This window comes from Momordica charantia (assembly GCF_013281855.1).
Source record: "Momordica charantia cultivar OHB3-1 chromosome 1 unlocalized genomic scaffold, Mcharantia_2.0 BLBB01000001.1, whole genome shotgun sequence".
In the NCBI taxonomy this organism is placed as follows: domain Eukaryota; kingdom Viridiplantae; phylum Streptophyta; class Magnoliopsida; order Cucurbitales; family Cucurbitaceae; genus Momordica; species Momordica charantia.
In genome coordinates this window covers 16532145-16548839 of record NW_028275157.1, presented here as the reverse complement: position 1 = coordinate 16548839, position 16695 = coordinate 16532145, and the positions used below count along the sequence as shown (strand labels likewise).

General features: G+C 31.7%; 1 protein-coding gene across 1 annotated transcript; it reads right to left on the bottom strand.

Annotated features, from left to right (window-relative positions):
* Window positions 1-10481: 10481 nt before the first annotated feature.
* LOC111005789 (transcription repressor OFP13) lies at window positions 10482-11496 on the bottom strand. Its single transcript, XM_022277423.2, is given in 2 exon segments — window positions 10482-11247; window positions 11249-11496. Coding segments are annotated over 2 exon segments (792 nt in total). The 5' UTR covers window positions 11324-11496; the 3' UTR covers window positions 10482-10530.
* Between the last annotated feature and the right edge of the window lie 5199 nt (window positions 11497-16695).

Here is a 16695-nt window from a genome sequence, read left to right as displayed (position 1 = left end):
AAATCTTCACCTAACCTATGATTTATATACTGAGAATATCAATGCAATAGAATAAAAAAACCTTACTCAAAATAAAATATCTTTATTGTGCATGAATTATTGTACTGTATATCTATTAAAAACAAAAATAAAATCAATATGAATTTTATCAAGTGGACCTATTGCTATTTTTAAAAATTAATGAATAGGTGAGATGAACAAAAGATGCACATCGAAAAGAGTCAGCAATAATAGAGATGGTTACTATTAATGTTTGGGTATATTTTCAAAATCTTATATTTTCTTGGTAAAAAATACTATATATATTGTCAATTATTGTATACGGATAGAAATCTATTCTAGCATAGATTCTAATTACAAGAAGATATACGAGTTCTTGACTCACATTGACATGATAATATTTCTAAAAAAAAAACTCTAATCATTATGTTTAGTAGAGACATAATTTAGTAAAGTAACGAGAAGTTAGCTATATACATGCATGAGAGAGCATGTATACCTAACTTTTTAGGGGATAACATTTATATGGAATTGAAATAGTTGTTATACTAATGAAAAGTATTAAACATGAAATGATTATTTGGAACTACCTTTTCGAATTTGTATTGAGATCTAAGGTTAGACTAGAGCCTGTGACATTTTTCTTAGTTGTTTGGATGATCAAGAACATTGATATGGCTGAGTTAAGTTCGTGTTCGAGCTGATGAAGAAAATGAATTACAGGTTATACACTTTTGAGTACGTTAACATCACGTAGAATTAAAATGCTTTAGCTCGATCACATATACATAGGAGCTAGATATGTGTTTCTTAATATAGGTACGAACCTCTGTTGGACACTTTGTGTCACTTAGACTATCACATAATGATTAGTAGAGAAGATACGGTTTGTTAAGATAGATATCTCAATCATGAAGAGATCGTGCCAATTAGTCGTTATTGACGAGTAGATTGAGTCCATGGTCTGACCTCTCTCAATCTCTCGATCTCTCTTATTTCCATTAGCTTTTGGTCACTACTTGAATCTCTATGGACAATTGTGATCACTCTATTCTGTCTGTTTATCTCCCATTTTTATTTATTTGTTTTTACTTTCTTCAAGTAATTATGGAGTAAAAAGATGAATATTTGATCCAAAAGGTTGACACATGGGTTAAGTTATTCAATTATGGACAAAATTTCACCTAGGTCAAGTTATTCCCTGAATATTTTAGTTGGATGACTATGTCCACTCCAACTAATAAATTTTATAATACTAAAATTTTGTACTGAAGGATTTAATTTAAATAAATTGACATAGTGAACATATATTTTTTTATAAGAAAAAGTCCAAACGAACCTAACTCGGCGGTATTGAAAAAAAACATTTAAAAATTAAAAAAAGAAAAAAAAAACTCCAAACACTAGAGATAAATAGTTATTTTTATCCTAAAAAAAACCGACGATCATTAATATTAAATATACAATAAAGTAAGTTATTAAAATGCTGCAAGTGGATTCAGAGGACAGTGTACTAAATTTTATGCACTTATTATTTTATTTTTTGAGTAACTTTTTTTTTTCTTTTCTTCTAATGATTAATAATTAATTTCATGTGGTGAGTGATGGCTGCGTAAGTTAGTTGGTTTGCACGAGATCTTGAAATTTTGAAATTATTATTTTTTTAATCAAAATTATACTTTTGATTGATTTTTTGTATTTAAAAACTCAATATTCTGTTATCTTTTTGAAATTTTGATTCATGCGTAGCACTAGAAACTTGCCAAGATTTTTCTTCATTAATTTTGAAGTTGGTGTGATATTAATTTAATTAATTTCATATTTCTTAAAATTCTTACCTGGAAAAGAAATATTTATTTTTTATAAAGTAAATATCAAACAACTATTATTCTAAATTTAAAAAAAAAAAAGAAAAGAAAAGAGAAATGGTTCAAACAATTATTAAAAATTGCATTCAGTTTGAACTAGAGTTCTAAATATATAATAACACTATTTACTTTTTTGTTTGTTTGTTTTTAATAGTGTTACTGCTTTGTTGTTCATTTCAACTATTAACTTTTCTAGTTTTCTGCCATGATTATTATAAATATTTAATCCTTGATTTTATTAAATATTAAGACGAATTGATAAAGTAAACACGAAAAGGTAAAGAGAGAAAAAAAAAAGTTAAAAGAAAAAGCATACATAAAACTTAAAAGTTTGTGATATGTGAGATTCCAATAAAAAGAAATAGAATATAACTTTTGTTTTTATACTCTCTGAACTTTTTCTACTTTTTCTAATTTAATTATTCATTGAAGAAATATCTCCCATTTGTTGGTTATGTTTAAATTTAAATAAAACCAATATTCAATATTGAGAAAATTAAAATTCAACCTTCGACTAGAGAGATTCCTAATATTATGTTTATTAAAAATTTTAACAGATTAAAACGATAAAAAATAAAATGCAGGAGTGGAACGAGAATGAAAATAATTAATATCGATAGTGACATTTAATAAAGTTCGCTTTAAAATAAAGAATTACTTAATTTTGAGATGGATTGAAAGGCATTTTCATTTTCTTAAATTATATACCACAAGCAATATTAATGAAATTAGAAGAAAATCAAAGTTATTTCTTTCCTCATGATTTTATGCATAAATAAAATCTTAACAATCAATATATATTAAAAAGAAAAAAAGATGATCATGATTTCTTGAATCCCAAACAATGGCAAAGCAACGGATCACTTACAAATTATTCGTTTTTTTTCCTATTTCTAATAAAAAGATTTGTTAAGATCATATTCCTTTTTTTTTTTAACTTTCGAATTTATTAATTTGAAGAAGTGTTTTCGAAAGTAGATAATAAATATAAAAGAAGTTACTTTAAAAGTGAGAACTAATTGACAAAGTGAAATAGCAGTAATTGACATATATTTCTAACAAGGAGGTTATAAGTTGGATCCCTTATGTTGTACTAAAAAAATCAGGATGTAATTTATTTTTATTTTCAAAAGACTATAACCCACACAACGCCCTAGAATTTTGACACAAATTATATGTAGGTCGAGCAAGAAAATTAACCAATTGAAAAGTTGATAAGAAAATTAAAATACATAAATCTTGAGAATTTTTTAAAATAAAACTCTTTCAGTTGCCCTTGGAATTTAAATGAATTTACATAATCATAGGCATGCAAATGGTTTTTTTTTTTAATTTGTGAGTGTCCGAGCCCGCTTTTGTGTACCACTGCTTGATCCTGCTTCATTTAGTCGTCGTCAAGAAAATACATAGGAAATTAATTAATTACTAAGTAGGAAGTCATCATGGATTTGAACTCATTTATTCTAGATCCTTTTGATTTATCTTGACTCTTTTGGACCAATGAACCAACCCATGATGGTTGCAAATGGTAATTTTTTTAAATAGATCACTTTTAAAAGTTGTAATTGGGCGGCAACAAAGAACGACTTCTAATATCCTTAAAACAAAGTCACCCACAATAACAAACTGAGAGAAAACAAAGAAAAACAACTATTAGAAAACAGTTAACTAAACTCGTTCTCACTATTATGAAAACCGAACAACTCTATCAACAAAAAAAAAAAATTATTAGAAAACAGTTAACCAAACTCGTTCTCACTGTTACGAAAACCGAACAACTCTATCTATATCCTACCAACATTAGTGATTGGGAAAAGAAAAAGAAAGACACATGGTGTAGTTTAAAGAGTTAGTCAAATCCAAAGCAATGGAATCCTAGAGATAATGGAAAACATGAGGGGCCTCTCTAGCAAAGAGGAGCCATGGCAACCATATCTCTTGAGAACTCCACAAATAAATGTGGTTTTTGAAGAGCCTAAAAGCTAATCCCAACACTATCCAAAACCCTCTTTAATTTGCTACACCAAAGGCTTCAAGTCATTTTTTTTGTTGCCATCATTGGCTTGTATGGTTTTAGTGGGTGACATCTTTAGTGCCTTTGTTTACCATTTCAATCCAAAAAGGAGTATGTTTTCATGATGATGATGCAGAGTTCTACTTCTAGTTGTGCTAGATTCAATTTTCTCCCACATGAGTTGAAATATGAGTTGTGTTCTTTGTCATAGGTCAAAACCATCTCGAGTACTCTTTATCGTTATTTTAACGAATTCATTGAATGTTTCAATAAAAATAAAGTATTTGTAATCATTACAAAAATTTGTCCCAAAACACCCTTAACGACCTGCATTATGTTCGAATACCTCATATATTTTGCTCTTTCCAATAAATACATCAATCATAAGTTTCTATATGTACCATCAAATGAAGTTGTCGTACGATCTTGCATTACAGCACATGACATGCTCTCGTCATAGCGCGACCCTTGTATTGTCTAGGATTTGTCGAGTGTCGTGATATGCACATGAACTTGTTGCACTATGACATTGATACTTAATCATAGACGACTATCCAAATCACGCCACTTAAATGTGTTAATATAGTACATAGGATGATTTCGTGCTTTCCAAAATGTCATAGCCTACTATCCATTTACTCGACATCTGAGAGTCTTCCATCATAGTAGTACTTTTGTTCTCCAATGGGAATTGGGTTTCAACTTGATTAAGTTTTAATTTTGAACAAACTTTTTGATTAAATTTCTGACTAGAATTTAAATGAAGCTTAAAAACTATTAGACTTTTAACTCCTCATGTGAAGTTTCATTGGCTAGGGCATGAAACCTGTGGTATCACCTACCACATGAAACCTTGTTTTCAAACCTTATGATGAGTTTAATACCAGAAATTTTTTATGTCACCCGAGTTTGGGGTCCCGTTATAGGGCTATATCAATTCCCGGTGATTTAAAAAAAAAACAATTAGACTTCAAAATTCTATCCTAATTAATATCTCCATCATTTCCAAACCTATCAAAATCCACCTTTCAAACCATCTTATCAAGAACTAGAACTGTTAAGACAACTGAAATGACAATCCAAAAAGTGAGCAAAATACAAGATAATCTGCCTTAAACAAATTAAGCCAGCCAATTACAAAAACCTAATTAATCAGTTCCCCCTAAGCAAAACTTTTAGAGCCTAGAAGGGATAGAAAGGCCATGAGATTTTGTCAAGAAGTTGCTGAACAAAGACCAGACAGTGAAAAGAAAAGCTCTAAGCCACTTTTGAGAAGAAAAATTGGCTATTAGACAATGAGAGTACTTAATTGGTCTCCTCTTTTCATCAAAATGGTTTGACAAGTAAAATATAAAATAACAATACAAAATTGATTTTCATTTTGATTTTGAAGTTTCAAATTTTTAGACTCTCAAATCAAGCACATTTTGCAACCCAACATTAGACATGTAGGCCAACCATCCATTGAGAACTTTAAGTTGAAATCATCATTCCCTCACATATCCATTCTCACATTATTCCTCGAATATAATCTTTGTCACAAATTTTTGCTATTTAAAGTAATTTCAAAAATTGTTCTCCGTTTCTTTAATATCTTTTACACTTGATCGGGTTAGAATCGATGAACTTGTCAGCTGTCGAACTAATTTTAAGTATTGTTTTTTTTCCTTAAATAATGAAAAAGTTTAATGTAAACCTCAATTTTATAATTATTAATCCTCAATTAGATCATTGCATGCTTTTGGGTGTTGTAAAGATATGCTTTTTATTTTATTTTATTTTGTTTTGGGCTCTAAAACATTAGCTTTTAAAAGAGATGTGATGAGTTTAACTTTAAGAAAAGGTGTATCTAACTATGAATAATCACTGCAATCAAAAAGGAATTGCAGGGCTTTTAAGGAACATAGAAAATGGGGTTCTAGTGGATGAGCCAAAAAAGATGGTCATCAAAAGAATATACAAATAAACATATAGCTTTTGGTGGTTTAATTAAGTAGAATATGTAGTCCATTTAGATTGTTTATCTTTTTTTAAAGTCCATTCTCATTCGTAATATCGATTTTTCTATTTTCTGAGACAGACTTTTCGAAGTGGCTTTATTTATTTTCTCAAATCAACTTCAACCATTCAATTGTGTGTACTTAATATGTTTTAATATAAATTATTGTAATGTACTTTTACATATATGCTCTTAAGTGGTTAATCATCAAATAAGTTTGATTTAAGTTAATTTGAAATTCAGTAAAGATGTATCAAGCAGAGGTGCATGACATCACGATGTCAAACTTTGAAATAGAAAAATAATTTAGAATCGAAAGACTTGAACATTACAATAATGTCAATAACAAACTGTCTTTATCTATAATAATAGACATTTTACATGTGCATTGGGGGCATGAATTTAATGTGACAAATAAAGAGTTTGAAGTAAAACACTTAAATTACACACAGAAAAAACTTCTATAAAAAAAAAAAAAAGGTAAACATAGAAAAAACAATAGAGACAAAGAAAGAATTCTAATGTTGTAAACCATGGGAGAGTATGGATTGGGCTGAACTTTAAGATTTTGCAAAAAGCCCACTCTCTTGTTCAATGAAAAATACAAATGTTGCTTACTTTATTTATTTATTTAAAATTAAAAAAGAAAAGGAAATTCGAATTTTCGACTATATATTTGAACACACAAAATGAATCCAATGAAATTTAAGGGTGGGATATAATTTTGGTTGGGATTTTTGAGAAAAAAAAAAGAAAATATTAGTGGATATAGTGGTAATTAAACGAGAGATGTGAGTTAGAAAACTACATTTAATGCTTCCTCGTAATTTCACAACACTCAAATACATGCACTCAATTTCTCTCTCCTCTGGATTTTGATTTGGACATTATAATATAATAATATACTTGTTGCCACTTGCCCCCACACATATCTTTCAAATATTTCCCTTCTCCATACACAATCTTTTAAATATATATAAATAATATTTTGTACCTAAAGTCAAATATAATTTTTTAAAAACTTATCAAATTTAAGTTATAAATTTAATCATCCAAGCTTATTTTGGTCGGTTCAACATGATAAATAACCGTGATTCGAATGTCTAACTTTTAAGGAGTTAAATATAGTATATTTGACGAAAATTTTAAAAAGTTCAACTAACAAAATAAAAGTAACCTTACATATTTAATATATATACTCCTCTTTTTAGCACGATTGATGGTGAATTTTGGAGAGGTCCACGTGTCTCATTGAATGAGAGTGTTCGTCGAGGAGTAAATAAGCTTGCAACCAGAAAACTCAACGCTGATGTAGTGTCCCACCTAATACACTCCGACACTCAAGTTAGTGATCAGAGTAAGAAAATAGGAGTAGACACCTTAAAGTTTAAGTGACAGGTTTTTCACTTATTTGGTATTGGTGGGAATATTATTCCCTTTTATAAGCGCGGATGGCCGACGATTGTGGACGTACAAGTGCGGGCCAAGCTGTAGGAGGTTTTGACAGAGGGGTGGACGTTCTCGAGAGATAGTGGGTGATGCCTTCATCTGCAGGTCTGTAAACTTGCAGCTTGCAAATTTCAGGTTGCAGTCTTCGACGTCTCCCCAGTACGGCAGTGGTGGCGACGTGTTTGTATGTTTGTACAGAGTACGGTGATAACCGCATGTGGTCCTGCGCCTTGCTGTCGCTCTCGGATTCTGACACGTGTCTTGCTTAGATTTCTCCCTCAACAAGTACAATGAATAGTTAGAAAGATGAGAATCTCCAATCTTTAAAGAGGTAAGTAATGTCTTGAGTGTTTATGCAAGGATATGCACAACAGTGTATTCCAGATTGCAGCTCGAACTCGGCCTCCGGACCGATCTGAATCCTTGGGTGGACCTGCACAAAAAGGTGAGCACTCCGACGATCAAGTCAGTATATGTCGGATTCCCAGTTTAGTTCGAGGCCAGAAATCATCGTACCTGATCGTGGAGTGAAGTCCTCTACTTATAGGTGGTAGTCCCGCTAATCTCGCAACGGTTACACCCGGTAATCTCGAGATCGTCGGTTACACCCGGTAATCTCGGGACCGACGATTATGCCCGATAATCATGCCGCTGACTGTAGTTCGCATCGGCCCCCACCGAGCTTCCCGGTAGGTCGGACCTCGGCCAGATTCACCTCGACCCTCATACTTAGCATCTGTCAACGCTAGTAGTGGTGATCTCGGCCGTCCGAGCTGGGCATGACTTATGAGCCATCTTGGAGCACCAATAGGGGTCCTCCACGTGTCCAGGGTATTCCCTTCCCCAAACATTGAGCAACGCTCATGTCAAAATAACATACCCTAATTTAAAAAATAACATATAAAATTTATTTCATGGACCGTATGTATTTCTTATTTTATTAGTTCATTTATTTGTCACGTGGTGCTAAATCAACTAAATAAGATAGTTTTTGTCCAAACATATGTCATATGATCATCACCAAATAATAATTAATGTCAAAAAATTCAACAACTTCATTGAAACTTTTTAAAATAACATATTCAATTTCTCTCATAGACACAATAATATTGCTTTATTTTATCGAGTCGTTGTCTCATAATTCGTCACTAAATTAGCTAGTTTTGGTTGAATATCATATCTCATATATCATCACTAAAAACACGAGGTAAAAAAGTTTCACATTCTAAAGTTTAGTGGGTAAGTTGCCATTATATAGAGACGAAATAAAAAATCCAAACAATATATATTAACCCTACAAAAATCCAGAATAAATTACAAAACATGCTGCATTTCAATTAAAAAAATTTTTGTTAAGAAAAATGAAAAAAGGGGGAAAGGAATATTTTGAATAATGGAAATGATTTGGAGCGGTGGTGACAAATTTAGAACACAGACATGCCCAAGAAAATTCTGATATGAAATCTGTTGTTTTTTTAATTTTTTTTCTTTGGCAGACGATAAATATGCTGCTGCTGCAGCAGCTGCAGTGTAAGGCTAAGGATATAAACCAAGTGTTTCCTTCGACAATGCCAAACTTCTGCGCTGGATTTCTATTGTTTCTGTCTTTTGAAAATGACTTCACCCCTTTTTTTCAAAATCTATGGCTCTCATTGCTTCATCTTGCCTCTATCTCATCACGCCTACCGATTCTCCCCACGTGGACCACTCGATCTCGCTCGTTTACCTTACTCTCCTACGAGAGTGTGTACCGGATCATTCCTCGTTCAACAAACAGTTTGAAATCTGAAATCGTGTAACCTGAGTTTGATTTTTTGTTTTATGATTTGTAATGGTTTTAGTATATAGTTTTAGATAAGTTTTATAAAGTTAGGTTTGTATAGTTTATGGAATTAATTAGTTAATTTATAGATTTGAAATGAACAAAATTCTATGCCAAACCTAAGCTTCACCTTTTTTGGTCAATCTTTCAGCTTGCATTGGCTAAGAAAATTACCCTCTAGTTTTGATGAATTTTAAATTCTCAAGTATAATGTTATGTAAATTTTAACTTTAGAAAAAATAAATCACTACATGGAAGATGCAAATGGGAAAATTACCCTTTGAGGGATATGGTTGGTTGGTTTAATGCAACTCTTGGCTTTTTCATGAAAAAAACAATTACAATTAATTATATTACAGAGGGAGAGTGAGATTTGTTTTGTTTTGCTTTATAATTTGCATAAAGAAAACAAAACAAAATTATCTTAGTTGTAAGCCTACAAACAAACAGCTGGTTGGTACCTCATGGGTTTTTTTTCTTTTTTTTTTTAATGATTATTAAAGAAACAATCCATTTAAGATACTTTTGTTTAAGTGCACTTGAAATGTCAACAAAGGATATCACATTATACAAATGCTAATGATTTTATACTGAGTTTTGGTTTCTTGTTTTTTTGTTTCTATCATTTAGAAACATTTTTAAAATTATATAGAAAATTTAAAAACAACAAAATCAAATTTCTCAATTTTTTTTCTAAAACATATTATTTTATCATTCTTGATTTAAAAAACCATATAAAGTTATCAAATGCGGATAAATATTCTCTTTAAGTTGAGGATAATTCTATGTCTATAAAAAGACCAATAATTCACTTTTTCAGATCCAAAATATAACTTGAAATTATTTCCAACCCATTTTTTTTAAAAAAAAAAAAAAGAAAAAAAGACTAAAGTACTAAACTGCCTTGCCTTTCCAAAAAATGCCCCTAGTTCACATTATTGAATGGAAGGAGAGAAGGGAAGGGAGAGTTCCTTTTGTGAAAGAGAGAAATAATATAGAGAGAGGGACAACTCCTAAATTCATGAGAGAGGGAGGAAGAGTACTATAGCATACAAATCATTCTTTTTTAAGTTCAATAATTACAGTGGTGTAGGAAACGTAACTTTCAATCTCAAGGAAGATAATTGACGTCTTATCTAACTATGTTCGGGTCTATTGGCAACATTTATACGATTGAAAAATTACAATTAATCGTTTTCTAAGTACTTTCAACATCGTAGAATCCTAAACAACACTGTTATTCTAATCCCTCAAATAAGTTTTAGATCATAAAAGCTAGTGGATCTCATCAATATATGGTCCCTAAAAAACACAAAAAAAATGACACTGTAAGCTGAAAATATGAATATGATTAAACACTAATTAAAATGGGGTTAAATTAAAAATGTTGTTGTTGAAGATCCTCCTCTTGCTCCTCCTCCTCCTCATCATCTTCAAACAAAGAAGAGAGACAAGGAGCAATTGAAGAAGAAGAACACTCAATATCCTCCATAATTATACAACAAGATGATGGTGGCGGTGTGGCATTAATGCCAAAAGAAGAGCAACAAGAATCAGAAGAAGAAAACGAAGAAGAAGAAGAAGAAGAATTATTAAAAAAACAACAAGAACAAGAAGAATTGGAGTTGGAATAGGAAGAAATATAATTATAAGGAAGATTATGATGAGGAGGAAGCAATAAATCGACAAAGGCAGCAATAATGAAGTGATGATTGGATTGTCCATTAGCATTCAAATACCAAGCAAAGAGGGCCTCCATGGCCTTCCAATCCTTCAATTCAAGAGCCTCCACCATCTCCTCCATCGACTTCTTGAAGTCCAAATATGGCTCCTTCGACTCTACGGCCAACGCCACGCTCTCCTTGAACGGAACAACCTCGTACTTTCCGACCGTCGCCGCCTCCGCCACCGCCATTATGGAGCTTGTCTCCTCCAGCTCAAGAAACAGCCTCTCCCCCCGCCGCGGCAGCCCCCGCACCACGGCCTCGATTTGGTCGTCCTCCGATGACGACAACGACGACATGTCGTCGTCGTCGTCGTATGCGGAGTTGATGGTTTTGAAAATGACGTCGTTCGGGGTGCGGAAAGAGAGGGTCCCGGGGCTGGGAGCAGGCCGACCGCCATGGCCATGGAGATTTCTTGACGAGAAAATTGGGAAGCTTATTCTTCATTTTTTGTTGTTGTGGAGAGAAGGAAAATGGAGGGGTGAAGGTGAAATAATGGAAGATTATTATTATTATTATTGAAAATGAAAATGGGTATGGAATTGTTTGTTTGGCATTAATGGAGGGAGTCAGAAAAGGGAGACATCTCCACACAGACCGGTCAGAGAGGAGGAACACTTGTGTGGGGCTTTTTTTTTTTTTTTTTTTCCTTTTCATACTACAACTGTCTTTTATAATTTTATTTAACTTTACAATTATTCAATTTCAATATGTGGGGGTTTTTGTTTTTGTTTTGTGTATTGAGTGAAAAATAGCGGAGTTTTTTTTTTTATTAAAAAAAAAATAGCGGAGTTGTTTGACTTATGGGTTAAAATTCAGAGGATTAAGAAGTCGAACTTGTATTTGATAGTATGAATGCTGTTTCTTTGAGCATGGTGGGAAGATACTCGACCTTTTTGATTTTTAAGAGGTTGTTTGATTCTTTGAGAATTGAAGTATTATGAGTTGGGAAATGGAGCGTAAATCTTCTCTCAAGTTGTTTTTTATAATAATTAACGATTGGATTTAAAACTACCTTTAGAATGGATTCTACTTATTACCTACTAAATATTAAATAAGATTGATATTGAAAAATCAATTATTAATGATCGATGTTATTAAGAAAATTGATTGAATGAAATTTATTGGTTGGGTTGATGTGTTTGATTAATCAATGGAGAAAATTATATAATTGGAAATATTAAAATTAAATTTGAAACAATCATCGGCACAAAAACCATTATTTTTCTAATCATTTATTTTAGTCTCATTAGGTGATAAACATAAATTTTAAATAACGCTTTAAAGCATTATTTTAATTCAAAGTATAAATGAGGTCCATACACCTGTTTGGAGTGTAAATAATAATATAATATTTGTAAGATTTTTGTAATTAACTCATTTCTTCTAAAATATAGCCACAAAAAACAAATACCATATTTAATTTTTATTATTTATTGTTGGTGGCGAAATCCGATTTGCTTATATGTCTGACCAATGGTGACACAATAGTCTACCTTGCATGCACGTGACTTTTCCCGACGTGCTTTTCCCGACCTTGTTGCCGACCCATATATTTCCCGACATTTTGAAGCATTGGGAAAAAACTTATTTCTTGTAGTGTACAAAAACTGAACTCAACATCGGTCTCATGTTCTGCCAAACGCACATTGAAGTTTAAGTTAGAACTCAGTTCTTAAATCTAAGAGGAGAGAAAAATGTATTATATAGTGCAAGATATTGCCTACCTTTGAAAAAGTTTAACTACTCTTTTTATAAGAGGGTGATTTGGAAGAATGTGCTCCGAAAATCTGGATCGTACCATCAAGCAAAGAGTTGTTTAGTCGACTCTAAAGATTCTATAATGACATGTGAAATCATACTCCCGTCGAATGTCAGCAGATATCTCGCTGGATGAACTCTTGTTCGATGAAGTAGCCGAACTAGTCGGTTGCTCGTCTTTGGGACACACGGGCTTCCACTGCTTGGCCTATATTTGAGCCACGCGATGCTTGGGGTGCTTGGGTTTCCCACACGTGTTTTATCAAATTTGAGCCCCGCAATGCAAAAGTTACATGACTTTCCCTTCTTCTAAGTTCTTTTTTCCCTACAAAGTGAAAATGAAAAACCAAAGTTGAAGAAGAAAAAGATAAAAAATCAAAAACAAATTTACTTTAGTACTTCATTAGAGAAGTCGAAATAAGTACCAACATCAAACTCTTCTTGGGAAAAAGTTCACTTGGCCAATTAATTCCAAGTACTAGATTTTTTTTTTTTTGGCAAAATCTAAAAGAAAACTTTTAATGGTCTAGGATTTTAGTTGTGTCCAGTTGAATTTAGGTTAGCGTTGGAAGTTAGGAGAGTTTGACGTTGACATGTGCGAGCTGGTCGTGGTCCAACCTCTAGCTACCCTCTTTCTACTTTACTTTTGATGAGATAATTAAACTTGCGTTCGTTTTAACTCACGTGCATCACCGTGTCTTTCTTCAAATCAAAAGATGAGTGGTTTAAGATTTATATAACACAAATTAAAAGGCGCAAACTTAGCTAGATTTGTTATATTATATCTCATTAATGAGCGAGGGCAAGGCAAATAAGAAACTCCCTTCGAGACGTCTTATATTAAAAGATATATATTATATATAAAAAAGCGAGATTTTAATTTTTGTCCCCAATTTTCCATCCTCCCTAAATTTTCATAATTATTGAAGAACTATTTATATGTATACACACAAATTTTGCCCCTCCCTGCAAAAATTTCTGCCTTAATTACCTCCATTTATGAGAATAATTTGAAGGACGAGAAATGTAGAGCAGGACTAAGGGTACAATTTTACTCTATTTTCCGAAGGCAAATTCCCATTTTCTTTTTCTTTATCTTTTTTAATTCAACGACACATGTACTGGGAGTGGGAATTAACTCACGATTGGTAGGAGAGATTGGTGTATTATCCCGTCTAGATAAACTTAGGTTGGCTCAATTCCTCCTTGTTTATTATTGTTTGATATAGAGTACGTAGTTATCTATCTCTCTATCTCTCCGGACACAAAGTATTAATTTTTTTTCTTTGAACAATTCACAACTATTAATTTCTTCTTGTATGGTTTCAAAACAAAACCAAAAAAATTCTTCTGTAGAGCAGGAACACTTCAAAAAATGCATGAATTGAATACTGAAGCTAGACTGGAGCAAAAATTCGTTTTCACGAACATAGATATCTTAACGAATTGAACTATACTCGTGTTAGTCAGATTAAAGAGTTTTAAACAAAAAAAACACAACTCTAAAAATGTCGTCATGACTATCGATAATTGTTAGAATCGATACGTGAGGAGTAGTAATCTCTCTCTTCAATAACTTTGGTGCGAGGAAAGTACTTATCTTTTGTAAATAAAAAATAATTAAATAATTAAAAAAGTACTTACAAGGCAATTTTTCAATATTTTCCACAACCAAGGTGGAAGAGTCACAATTCGTGGATAATAATTAGAATATTAAATTTCAGTCAATATGTCAATATTTATGTTCATGAATTTGACATTAACATAAAAAATGGATCCAAATTTATTTGGTATTGTAAAAAATTGATAAATATAAAAAAAAACAATCAAGAAAATATTATTAACGTAGACATAATACTAATAATAATAATTTTTAACTTATTTAAACATATTGAGATGTTTATTTGTTACTTTAAATATTTATTATAAATTTTTTATTTTTATAATATTTTTTAATTTATCTATCGGCATCCATATTTTCATACACATTTATTGAAACAATTTTTAATAAGTTGGGGAATAAAAGTCTTTGAGATTGACTTTGTTGGAGCATTTTGTAATATGAATGGCTCAGCATTCCTTTAAATACCAGAGAACTGGTAATTAGAGCCGTGGGATTCGTGTGAGCAACTCAATTTCCCTCTACACTTCTTTTTTCTATTTCTTTTTTTTCATTTAATATAATATGAATAGACTTTTCATGGTTCGTGTGTTTTATTTATTTATTTAATTAATATATTTTTGTGAATGGTAAAATTAAAATAATTACGCTTTTCGGAGAAAAATTAGCCTACAAAGTTGTAAGATTTGTCTTGTGACAAATATATGCAACTATATGACATATCTAAGTTATTCAATAATATTTATTTTCATATGGTACCACGTTCGATTTCATTAATCTTTAATTGGATAATGAGACTAAATTGGTACGGCCATGAAAGTATTAGAGCTATTAGAGCTAAAATTGTTATTAAGAAAACTTAATTTAAAAAAAAGAAAGTGTTCAGGCATATGAAAATAGCTAATTCTAAATTTTTTATACAAAAACAGGCAATAACAAAAATTATAGGGAAAGAATGAAAATTTAAGGGGAGAGAAATACACTAAAAGACTATTTATTTATCACCTAATGTGTGCAAGTTGTACGGTTGAAAAACTAGCTACGATTATAATTAAGGAGAACGATATAAGAATATGTGTGCTCCTTCAACAAGGTTGTATCAAATTTACGAACATTACACCAGGGTCTTCCCTTTTTCTATTTTCTCTTTTGAACAACCCAAAGCCTCGAGAACGCAAAGAACTTCTCGCTCGATAGCTAACTACTCAACCCCTCCCCCCCCCCCCCCCCCGCCCCGACGAATTCTATTACCCTCTCCAATGTCGTAAAATTTACAGTAAACTATCGATTAAGTTTTTGGGGAGTCTCGAAGTTAGAAAAAGAGATGATTGAGTAATTGAAAAGAAAATAAATAAAAAAGTGTGGATGAGAAAGGTGGTCCAAAAATGCACATGGATGACTTAGCCTAAAAACTCCAATTGGGTGGCCAGTTTGCCATTTACAGAGCAACCAAACAAATTTCACAGAGTGGCTTCATGACCCACTCTTAATTCTCTCTTTCATTTTCAACATTTTTTTTCCCCTCACTTCTTTTTTTTTTTTTTTTTTTTGAATTATTTTGGGGTTTGTGTTTTTGTTTATTACAAAACTTATATTTTTGGTATTTAATACATCCAAACAGAAACATAGAAGTGTCGGATTTTCAAACACTATCTTTCTACTCTTTTTCATTTTATTTTCCCACAAGTACACAAAACAAAAAGAAAGTAGGTTTTGAAAATGGACGTTTTCAAGAATAAGTAGTTGCTTGACACTTATTTTTTGAGAAAGAACATGTCTGAAAATCAGTTCCAACATGTTTCTAATCATGCTTCTAATTTAATAAACTATACTTGATCAAAACTAAACTGAAAAAATTGACATGATACGTGAATAATATACCTTTTTTCTTACCCCTGATTGTTCTAAGCAAAGATTTTTGTAGAGTTCTCTCCTAGAGTAGGGAGGGGAGAGAGAGGTCCAAAGTGAAGTTAAATAATTGACACAGCAAATGATATATGATTCTAATCACTTTTTTTTCCTAAGAGAGAGAGAGTTTGGGATAAGGACGGGTGAAACTATAGTAGGGAGAGAGAAGAAAAATGATTAAAGGAGGCCGCCCCCATGCTAATAAATGATCCATGTATGTTCAAAGTACTTTTTTTATTTCTCTTTTTCAATTGAACGGTATAAAATTGTCAGCAACATTATGGTGTTCTAATCCTACTCAATAATCTTTCTAGATAGAGGAGAATTCTTATTCGACCTTAAATAAATTAAAATTTTAAGATTAAAACATCTCCATAAGTTTGATTAGACCATAACAACCAACTTATACCTGTGATTTATATTTCCTAATAATGGATGGCACTGAAATAGCAATAGCAATCACAAGAGCAGTGGGTAGGACCAATAACAACTCACTTTGTACTTACTTATCTTAAAATGTAGGACCCAT